Here is an 11,223-nt window from a genome sequence, read left to right as displayed (position 1 = left end):
TAACAGATGAAAAAAATTGAAAATCTGAGTACTCTTCTGCTTACGTTAAAGTATGCAGTAGATTAGAACTTTTTGATTCCACCATGCAGTCGAACGTCTTTAATGTTGTAGCCAAGAGGAACTTTTAGATGGTATGGGTATACATACAAAATAAGCATTGATGAGGATATATATACATATATTAATTTTTGAAGAATATTTATATAAAATTTAATATTTAGAAGGCTATGTATGTAAAAAAAAAATATTTCATATATTGATTGAAACAATTATTTACGCCCGTCTAAAGGTTTTTATGTACTGATCATAATAATAGGTGGTGAAGTAGCCCACTTCAGCCGACATCAGAGATTGGTGCTTGATTAAATGCAATAGGATCTGTCACTAGCCTGGCTGACCTACCAACCAAAAGGGCAGCCATGATATTTTGTAACGGCATGGAAGAAATAACCCTAGGCATTGGGAGGATGGCGATTTCCTCCACGTGGCAGCAGCGTGAGAATGCAGAGCCAAGAGTGGGGAGTGGGGTGAGACGCGGCCGGTGGAATAAAGAAATTATCGTACGGACCAGATCCAATCAATCAGTCCAAATCTGAAGGCATATCTATGTAGGATAACATGTACATTTGATCTTGAATTATTTACGGCTCGTTTGGTACGGATGACACATTTTTCCTTCTAAAAATATAATTTCTAAAAAATATTTTTTTAAAAAAAAAAATACTTAGCAAAATATTTTTGGTATATTTGGTTAACCATGAAAAATGATAGATTTTCAAAGTGCTTATATTTGGTTGACCATCGACTTTCCTAGAAAAGTTATGCATAATTTCTATTATATTCTTAATAAAAATTAGGTCTTTAATGCCTCTTTAATGCTTTTTTAACGTTGAAGGACTTTTTTGGAAAAAAATAAAAATGGAGTGATTCCCGCCTCATGGGAAAGTAAGTATGTTTCTCATGGGAAAGACTTTCCCATGAAGGGCTCGTTTGGTTCGCGGGAAGCATTTTTCCTAGGAAGAGGATGCCTAGGAAAGTACTTTTGGCATGTTTGGTTGACCATGGGAAAGTGACAAATTTCTAAAGTGCTTATGTTTGGTTGGCCATCCACTTTCCTGGAAAAGTTTTGTATAATTTCTATTATGCCCTTAATAAAAATTAGGTCTTTAATGCCTCTTTAATGCTTCTTTGATGCTGAAAGGCTTTTTTGGAAAAAAGTAAAAATTGAGTGATTCCCGCCTCATGGGAAATTAACTTTCCTATGATTCTCATGAGAAAGACTTTTCTATGAAATGTGGGAATCATATTCCTATATGAATACAACTTTTCCGTCTCTCTCCTTTAAAAACTCCAACTAAACAAGAGTCATCTCATTACTTTCCGGTTGACCACAAATTTCCTCCTTCTTTTCTCGCGAACCAAACGAGCCCGAAATGTGGGAATTATATTTCTATGGAAGTATAACTTTTCCGTCTCTCTCTTTTGAAAATTCTAATCAAACAAGAAGCATCTCATTAATTTTTCGTTGACCATATTTTTTCCGCTTCTTTTTTCGTGAATCAAACGAGCCCTTAAGGTAAATAATATGGCGAGTGCCTATTGGGCTGGTCCATCTAATAATTCGACCAAGGGAATCGCGGTGACCACGTCGACCACCGGACCCTCAAGCCCGCAAGGAGTCATGCCAAGTGTGAGTGGCAGTAGAGCCGTAATAGATGGTAACAAAAAAAGTCGCAGAGCGTCCCCTTACGTAACTGCCATATCTGGTCAAATGCATGCTTTCTTCTGAAAGTTGGCAGCTTTGCCTCTCAACATCCTAATGCTAATCCAGAACTCCTCGCCAGAAATGGAAATTTACTCTGCCCTTCGGATATATCTGTTTCCAATGGTGCAGATTTTATCCAATCCTTAGCAGATCCGAAATAGAGCGAATAATGATAATATCCATTCCGAATCTCATTCGGACATATATCCTTACAAATTATCTTATTAAGATAAAAAAAATATGATTTGTATAAAAAAAATAGCTTTAATTAATATGATTTATCCAGTCTATGTCATCTAACTTTATCCACGATAGATGGAGATAATAGGTATCCTATCCATATCTGATTCGTTGCCATCCCTATTCTTACCAAAAGGCAAAAAGAGAAGATGAACCACACACGTATTGTATGAAAACCCGTTTTTAGCAAAAAAAAAAAAAAAAAAAAAAAGAGAGAAGATGAACAAGGCATCAATCAATCAATCAATCAATTACTTGTGTTAACTAATGATATTAATGATTAACCATAACAAATTGTTTACTCAATAAATTGAATAAGATAGCCAGAAAATAAACCACAAAATAAAATTGGTTGTTGCCGTCAGGCATTCAGACACATCTGTTGTGCGTTGATGGCAACATCCAAATATATGGCATTGATTTCATTCAAAGGGTAACAATATGATGGCACCATCTTCGTTGCATGTAACATACTTTTCATATGAAACAAGCGTCGAGGTAAGGTAGCTAATTAGATCTAACCATTTTCCGTTGAGATAAAATCTAACATGGGCCAAGTCTTTCAGATGGAGTAGATATTAAGTTATTAACTGAGTGAGATATAATTGGGTGCGTTTTCCAGGGACATGAATTGCATTTATCGATCGAGAGGTCCTTGCACATCATGATCATCTTAAATAGTCCTTTAAAGTAGACGGGAAAAGTTCTTGCAATATGCCCATTCCGACCATAATGAGCACACACATTTAGCCTGCTATTGTCCCCCCAATGGCCCCATCCGATGTCAGCATCAACACTAAAGAAACCAATGGTAGGCATGATCCACCAAACCTCGCACTAAAGAAACCAAATGGTACCCATGATGCACCAAACCTCTCCAAATAGCCTCCTTGTAAAAGGATCTCCGATCCCCTTCGACCGATCATAAGAAAGATCCAGCTCCATACACAGTACGTAGCCTCAAATTTGGTGCTTCACAGCATGGGCTAGCTCATCATTCAATTACTGTACCAACCATTCACGTAACTCCATCACTCTACCTAACCAAAACTAAGCGCACACGTCATCAGATCAAAACTTCAGTTAATAAGCTAAAACTGTACAACCTTACATTTCTTTCTCTCTCTCGGTTTTCACATCTCACACATCCATAGCTTCACACCCTTCACAAAATTATTCTTGCACATATAGAACTGGAAAGCAACTAGTAGTAGCCAAACCAAGGATGGACCCGAACCGGTTTAGTTCCTCGGGTCGAGCCGGTTCACGAGGGCCAGGGCGTTGCTGGTGAGATGGGAGACCACGACCACCTTCTTCCGGATGGCGGCCCGGAGGCGGCCGCTGGCGTTCTGGGCGAGGCTGTCGAGACAGGTGGACTGGTCCGTGAGAGCCGCGCTGACCCAGGTCTGGACGTTGTCGAGGTGCCACATGAACCGGTCGCTCCCGGCCCGGCCCATGCGGCGCATCTCCCGGACCGACCGGCGGAGCCCGTCCACGCTATCCGACATGGTCTCGAGGCAGTCCTGGACCGCGCCGGCCTCCCTGGACCGGGCCGACTTGGAGCCGGGGGTGAGCCGGGACACGAAGGTGGAGGTGGACTGGGCACGGTCGGCGGTGACGGCGAGGGCGGTCCGGGCGAGCTGGCGGGGGCTCCGGCGGACTACCGAGGCGTAGGATTTGAGGCACTCCACGCAGAGGGCCGGGTACTGGGTGGCGCCGCACGACGCGCGGATGAAGTCGACCGGGGCGGAGGAGTGGGCAGAGGCCAGCGTTTCGGCGGAGAAGCAGAGAACCAGGAGAAATAGAGCAGGGGAGGCGAGAGATCGGCTGGTTATTACCTCCATTGCAACGGCTTCTCTCTCCTCTTTCTGGATAGGAAGTTTGGGAGTTTGTGAGCTTTATATAGGCCAATTGGTGTCGGTATGCATTAACGTCAGGAAATTTTTTTTGGAGTATACTTTGATCTCCATGTCCCCATCGTAGGTGATTTAATTGGTAGTACATCAGATTAGTTACTTTGTTAAATAACGTTAAGAAATGGCTAATTAAATATTTGATGCAATCTGCTAATGTACAACGCTAGGTCTACATAGACATGTGGATTAAACTGATTGCGTTAGCTGGATCACATGATTGGTTGAGGCTGTCTGTCATGTTGTCGAATGGTTTCATTTCCAACAGTTATCCTGGCATTTTGACAATTGAACTTGAATTTGGTGTAATCGGTCGAGGTCACTCGTCAAACACACAGTTTCGTTTTTAACGACTACCTTGACCATTCAATTTAAAGTTAGACAGTCAAATTGATTCTTGAGGAAGTCCATGGTAATCCTGGCATAAGAGATGTTACTTCAGATCATGGCCATAGTTCCTGAAACTAGAACACAAGCTTGTGGTAAATCTTCGTCTAGCGGCTGGTAGTACCAGAACTAGACTTTGTACGTGCAGCCGCTATTATAACTGCATGGTTACGCAGACCAGTTTTTCACCTCTGCATGGTTAAAAGTTTCAGCAGGTGAAACATGGCGCGGACGGGCATCAACAACCACCAATTTATGAAGCCTATTGAATCAGGCACTATGGTACTCACCGATCTGTATAGCATTAAAGGTAAAAAAAAAAAAAAGAATGCTAGCGAACAACCAAAGAGGAAAGGAAACAAATAAGACTACTTAAATGTCCAGGTCTTGCACAACATCAAAGTCTAATAAGGTCTTGTAACCCTCATTCCAGAAAGTGAGTATCGAACAGGTATGTTGATTTAGCATATAATACAAATTCCAATAAACGGTGCTAACTTACATCTGCAATAGCTATCTTGCACAGATTACAACACCAATTGTAACTAGAATACAGTAACAATTCCCTCAATATTTTCAATTTACCATCACAGGCATGCTACAGATCCCACATCTTTCTACTTTTCATGACCTTGAAATTTACAGATACAGATGAACAACCCACCATACCACTAACTTCAGCTACCCAAGCAACAGAGATAAATGGTGCTTCACACTTCAGCAATAACCTTCCGGAATGTACCGATCTTCATTCAGCACACTTCACACCTGAAAGATAAACCTGGGATCGTATAACACTTTCCCCGATCATAAAACCTGGCATCACCATAAGCCCAACTTTAGGTATTTGATCTTCCTCGCCTGAAATAATGTTCTTCACCACACTGTCCATATAGACCTCTGAGAACTTGCTTCCATTTCTCACCTGAAAAACTTTAACTTTCGGATCAAAGGAATATGCCAACCTGTGCAACATCCATATTGACTTTGCTAACTTCAGAAATGCCTGGTAGAATGGTGTCCTAGGATGCCCACCGCTCATTACATAGTTCCTCTGGTCCACATTACCAAAGAAAGATCCCTCCATCTTAGGGTGAACAACCAGTAAGTACTTCATCCTGCAAAACTTTCCAAAAACTGAATCCGGGTTTTGGCTCAATATATCCAATGGATCCATGACTCTTACAGCAAGAAATTGATGGAAGAATCCCTCATTAGATGTAGAAAGACCACCTGCCTCGACAGAGAAACTCTTTTCGTGGAATCCGCTGAACATTCTCTGGCAAATGTGCGACTCAAATGCATACTTTTTGTGTGCCCTCCTTGCATAGACAACCGCTGGTTCAATTGCATTGGCTGCTGCATCAAGGTCCCACCCTGCTGCTTTCATCATGTTAATCAAAGGCTTTGAGAAATCATGGATGGATTTATACAGTGTATCTACAGCAGAAGAGAACAAGTTTGGGGTCAACTCAACAGAGAAGAAGTTATTTTCTTCTTCAGAGTCCTCAGGTTCCTTGGAAAACAAACCCCTCTGCTTGAGCTTCTTCTCGAGTTTCAGCTTTCTCTGAGTTGACTCCTGAATTTGTTGCTGCATCTGAACAATCTCGGAGTCTCTAGTCTGAATCTGGGACTGAAATTTTTTTACCATGACCTCATAAGTTTTTAATAAGCTTTGTTGCTCTTGTATTTCTGCAACTAGACGCAAATCTTGAGGTGTTGCTGATGTGATTTTGGGGTTGTTATCCCTATAGGAATGCTTGAGCTCGGACAGCTTCATGAGCTCCTCTATAACAAGCTTATCAGCAGCCTGAATCTGGTCTGGGTCATAGGGAGTATGAGCTTCCTGGAGTTGAATATATGCTGCTTTGAGAGAGGAAATATTACTAAAAATCTTGGATATGAGAGCCTCCATGGAGTCCTTATTCTGCTTCCCACTCTCATCCATTGGTTGAGGATAAACCTTCTGATTGTTGTTATCATGGCTCTGCATTTCCCTGGGTCCTGTTCGTAGCATAACTTCCTTCCCTGAATGAGCAGCTGTTTCTGGTAAGTTCTGCCAGATGATCACCATATTTATCAGGTATAATTCCTCATAAATAATTTAATAATTTAGAAAAAGGGATCTACAATCACCAATTTTAGCACAATCACATATATAGCATTTATGAATTAACAGCAGAATTAACAAGACACCTATAACAGAAATCAATGCAATCTTATGATCATATCAATTGATCTAGCATGACAAAACTCGAGGACAAGAATCATGTGTCATTACAAATCTTTCCAACACCACATGGCAGTAGAAATAAGTTTATGAAAACTTAATACTGCTTAAATTGTATACCTATGCAAACGCAGGTAATAAAGTAATGGACAGACTACATAAAATTGTGAGTGAAACATAAACCTAATGAATTGTAAAACAGGGAACAGATTAAATAGATATAAAAAACATAAGATGGATAATGTGTCCGAATAAAAATCATGTGCTCACCAAAATTTGTTCGGCTCAAAAGATACAACAGGTTCAAGAAGGCTCTATAAACTTGATTATCCATTCAACATGGCCCAGGGAAAGAGATGCCTACTTCACCAAAATTTGAAGTACAATGTCATAACTGAAGTCTTTTGCGATTAACAGGGCCAGCCATCACAATAGATCAAGATATGACCAATTACAGTGCGTAGAGTGGCATCCCTTGTCACTTGCCCTAAACTTTGAAAAACTTTAAATGAAAAAGGAAAAAGGTCACTTTTGAAATTCAAGATTAGATCCATCTCTAAGGCATGAAGTTTAAACACAAACTAATTGAAATAAAAACCCAAAAACAACATATGCAGATTCCTATGTAAAAATCCACTAACATATGCAGTGGATAACTAATGAGTAGCTAGGTTTTTGAAAAGTGAACACCAAGGGGACATATTGTCTGAGGCAAATTAGCAAATACTGATACATGATGCCGCATCTTTGTCGGAACTATAACAGAAGGGCCTAAATCAGACCTATATCCTACCACATCAACAACTGGAGTAGAAATTTTGGCAAATTACAAGTGTACAGCTGGTGGGAAAAGCAAAATCTGATAAGTCACTGGAAAAGTTCACTTAATTTTCCAACACATATCCTTAACTCCAACACTGTTGATTTCATTTACATCCATAATTAAATTTGCATGTATTCTATAGCAATCTATTTAAGAGTCCATCAAGTTTTTTATAAAACATGATGATTGTACCTAGGTTGATATTATCTTGATCATTAAAGTTTAGCTTGAATGCAGTCCTAACAGTTTTCAAAAGATCAAGGCTTACTCCTTGGATCCTCACATTTATACATTGAATCTCCAAAAGTAAAACTATTCAATTATTTTTTTACCACGTAATTGTTATTTGATTTTACTTATCTTTCGAGTTAATAGTTGTAAAAGAAACAGTATTTGGTTTTACAAGCTGTTTTGTAGCTTTCAATGCACAAAAAACATTAGCACAAATATCCAATCAGTGATAGCTGATGCATGAGTTTCCTTCACTGTTCTCAAACAGCCATATACTTGCGATGTGATGAAATAAAATAATGATACCATTATTGATGATATACATCTATTTCATGTACACAGCATGCTCAAACATATACAGAATACAAGCGTCAACCTTTGAAAGAAATGATAGGAGAAAGATGTTTGCATAAACAGCTCCTCCCCCCAATGATCACCCTGTCATAGAAGAATCACCCTGCCCCCAATCTTAGAAGCTAAAACTGAGGCTCAAATAAATTTGATGGAATGCTATGCTATATATTTGCTTATAGTTCCAATTCACCAAGTAATGGGGAGCAGGGCATCAACAATAAGGAGTTTTGGAACATTGTATGACAATCCCTACCTCTGCGGTCCACAATCTAAATTAGCCTGCAAATTTCGTACAAGAACCCTTTTGTAACTTTCTCCTCTCCAAAACTCAATAAGCACCTCTTCTAGAGCTTACTTTTTATTTTTTTTGCAGCGGCTATTATATAGAAACAGGTGTTGCTGAGATCAGGTGGTGGAAGACAAAGCATGTCGGTGAATTGAATAAAAATCTTTGGAATCTACAACATAAACAAAAAAACATGATGTTTATCATGGCGTCAAAGTTCCATATTTTTTAACCCTTAGGTTCTTCATCCTTGATTTCATTAACTGCTATAGTTTGCCACCATGTTCACCCTTTTCCCTTGTTCCTACCAACTCTCCTAGAGCTCACTCGTCCTCCAATAGCACATGTTAATCCATATCAGACTGGCCTGCCATTTGAACAAGGCTGGGCATAAGTTATGGTCATGGTACCTCTCCCAGTTCACTCATGATGCACCTAGAATAGGACGCTATGATAACAGTCTACACGGATCCTAAGGTTATGTCACTGAGGTTAAGTTTTGTGATGCTATATTGTGGAGACAAAAGAGTGCATGGGAACTACCCTCTCAGATGGTCAACTTCCAAGGCAATTAACAATTATATCACAAAAGCTGTAATTCATTCCAACATTTGGAATTTTTGTAGCATATAGAAGTCACATACTAGTAACGTAAATTTGTCAAAAACTTGTACCTTAACACACACTGATTCGTGGATATTTCAATGATTTTTCAATGATTAGTGGATATTTCAATAATCTCAAGCTAGAATAGGAAGAAGATCAATCATGGCTATAAAATTTCAATGATTTTTCAATAAATTTCGATCTATCAGAAAGTCATCCACATTTTTTGTTCCTGGATATTAACTCAACTTCCCATCTAACTACGCTCAATGGCTTTTCTCTTCCTCACAACATACTTCTTAAACATCACTTTTGAAGTTAAAGGCAAATTATGCCATCTCCTGAAGTTTCTTTGATTTTCCCCTTACATTCAATTGTTTTGCACCAAATACAGGTAGTAGTTATCTATTTACAAGCCATGCTACATGGGTCTGGCTCCAAGTGTCGGGTGCAAATATGTGGAGAAGTTGAACCTATCCATCCCCCAATCTTAGGATATACTGAATCGATCAAAATTGAAAAGTGAGATGATCCACAAACCATTTCACAAAGGATTGACTGATAAAATCGAAAAGAAAAAACAATGATAAGCAGTCAAGGATCTTGCAGATCGAAACCTCCAATATCCCCATAAAATTTGATCCATAAATTCATAATCAATAACTACCATGTCATTATTTTTGATCAGCTAATTATCTATCCTTTCCACCAAGGATCGAGTACACACAGGTACCAAATCTTTGCAAGATCTTCATCACAATACAGTCCAGAAATGAACAGCATCCCTTAGGAATTTGTGAGCCTAACCCATACCAAGCATGATTATCTTTTAACATTTCACAGCATCTACTCAAATCTATGCATAGAAGTACATGATCTGTTAATTATCGAGAGGGATAAAACAAATTCACAACATGATCACGTAAAAATAGGGGGAAACTACCAAACACAAGCCAATAATAATATTCAAGATTCAGGAGACTTGATACAATACCTTTTTTTATAAATTTTTTTTCCTCCTTATTTTCCCACTATTTCACCGGATCCAGCCAGCGTCACCGCGCTTCTGGGAGGGCCGCCATCGATTCCCAAGGGCGAGGGTTAGGGTTCCGATCTCGTCTCCGTCTCCGTCTCCGGACAGAATGTATGACGTGCGACATCCTTGGATTCCCTCCTAAGTGATGCGATGTACGGTGATAAACCCACACCAACCTGACGATGTTTCCACTTGCGGGCAAATACTCGGTCCAGCTGGTTGTTTGGTATGGCCGAAAAAAAGAAAAAGTGTTGCGGCCCAAATTAATGCCTATCTTTACTACGTGGCATACTCCAAGTCAAGATGGGCCCACTTAAGGCCAGTCATAAACTGCCACGTCCGCTGGTGATCTCGAGTTGAGTGGACAGGTGATCCGTAGCACAAATACCAGATTAATCACCACACTGGTTAACTACTCCACAGTGGTGCTGCGTTTACCGAAACAGTGCGGTAATTTGGCTGGGCCGCGCAGGTTGTTTCTCAACTTTCTAGTATGATCAAACTAATCCTGGCCGTTCATCTGTTGAGTGCGGCACATGTAGCGCGGGGCCACTTGCTTGCGTCCCAACCCATGTACTGCCCGACCAGAACGTGGGCTTGATCCAGGTAGGACGTTCTCTCAAAAATCTTATCTTATCACCTCGTGGAAGCCGTCTGATACAGTGCTTGGGTGTACCTTACAGAATATCCGTGGGGGAATTGCGGCACGAACCCAGTCTTAGCTGCCACATTCTAGGGGTGAATGGGCTAGCATCGGTCTGAGTTCAGGTCAAGTAAGGATACTTATACATAAGATTTCACCTGATCCATGCCTATATTTACAGTTTGATTGACCAATTCTATAAACAATTTAAATAATTATTTTTAAGAAAGAGAACAAGCATCTCAAAAAAACTGTTATTCTTGATAGTGACTTAATGCGGGTTAAATTATTTTGATCTAAATAAAATTTTATCCAGATCATTCGAGTTGGTTCGAAGTTTTGACCGACATTAAACTTGTTCAAATTTTCGAGCTAAAAAATCTGGCTCTTACTCGGTTCTTACTATAATAATAAAAATAATAATTATAATTCTTGGCATAAAACCAATCCAACAAGGTAGGTCAAGTCGAGTTTTCTAAGTTGGATCAATTTGTGCAATCCTACCTAGGCATATAACCATATAACAAATTAATCTAGAAAAACCTATTTTAATCTTGAAACAACTTATAACTAGAGTATGGTATCCTTTCTACTGAGAAGAAAAAAAAACTAGGGTATGGCATAGATGTTGTGGGGCTTAGTTTGGCCAACCTTTAAGCTTAATATTTGCACCTTTCAAAAAATAAAATAAAGAAAAGACAAAAATGAT

General features: G+C 39.6%; 2 protein-coding genes across 3 annotated transcripts; both read right to left on the bottom strand.

The window, feature by feature from the left end:
• Positions 1–3,071: 3,071 nt before the first annotated feature.
• LOC103703534 (pectinesterase inhibitor 9) lies at positions 3,072–3,918 on the bottom strand. The gene has a single exon (XM_008786412.5). The coding sequence runs from the start codon at positions 3,847–3,849 to the stop codon at positions 3,247–3,249; it is 603 nt and encodes a 200-aa protein (XP_008784634.2). The 5' UTR covers positions 3,850–3,918; the 3' UTR covers positions 3,072–3,246.
• A 790-nt stretch (positions 3,919–4,708) lies between these two features.
• On the bottom strand, positions 4,709–10,048 carry LOC103703536 (protein GRAVITROPIC IN THE LIGHT 1-like). Of its 2 annotated transcripts, XM_017841891.5 has the most exons (3): positions 9,830–10,048; positions 6,806–7,037; positions 4,709–6,361 (listed from the first exon to the last, which is right to left on the bottom strand). In XM_017841891.5, the coding sequence occupies exon 3, from the start codon at positions 6,320–6,322 to the stop codon at positions 5,054–5,056; it is 1,269 nt and encodes a 422-aa protein (XP_017697380.1). In that variant the 5' UTR covers positions 6,323–6,361; positions 6,806–7,037; positions 9,830–10,048; the 3' UTR covers positions 4,709–5,053. The 2 variants fall into 2 exon arrangements, with proteins under 2 accessions (XP_017697380.1, XP_008784637.1); XM_008786415.6 differs by lacking the exon at positions 6,806–7,037.
• Between the last annotated feature and the right edge of the window lie 1,175 nt (positions 10,049–11,223).

The sequence above is a fragment of the Phoenix dactylifera genome, chromosome 3 (genome assembly GCF_051530095.1).
Source record: "Phoenix dactylifera cultivar Ajwa chromosome 3, Ajwa_hap1_PhDact_Kaust_v1.1, whole genome shotgun sequence".
Classification (NCBI taxonomy): Eukaryota; Viridiplantae; Streptophyta; class Magnoliopsida; order Arecales; family Arecaceae; genus Phoenix; species Phoenix dactylifera.
The sequence above is the reverse complement of the archived record's forward strand: the minus strand, read 5'-3'. Positions and strand labels throughout refer to the sequence as shown.

Excerpts from the sequence above, each read along its gene's own strand:
- LOC103703536 (XM_017841891.5), bottom strand. The coding sequence starts at position 6,322 with ATGCTACGAACAGGACCCAGGGAAATGCAGAGCCATGATAACAACAAT.
- LOC103703534 (XM_008786412.5), bottom strand. The coding sequence starts at position 3,849 with ATGGAGGTAATAACCAGCCGATCTCTCGCCTCCCCTGCTCTATTTCTC.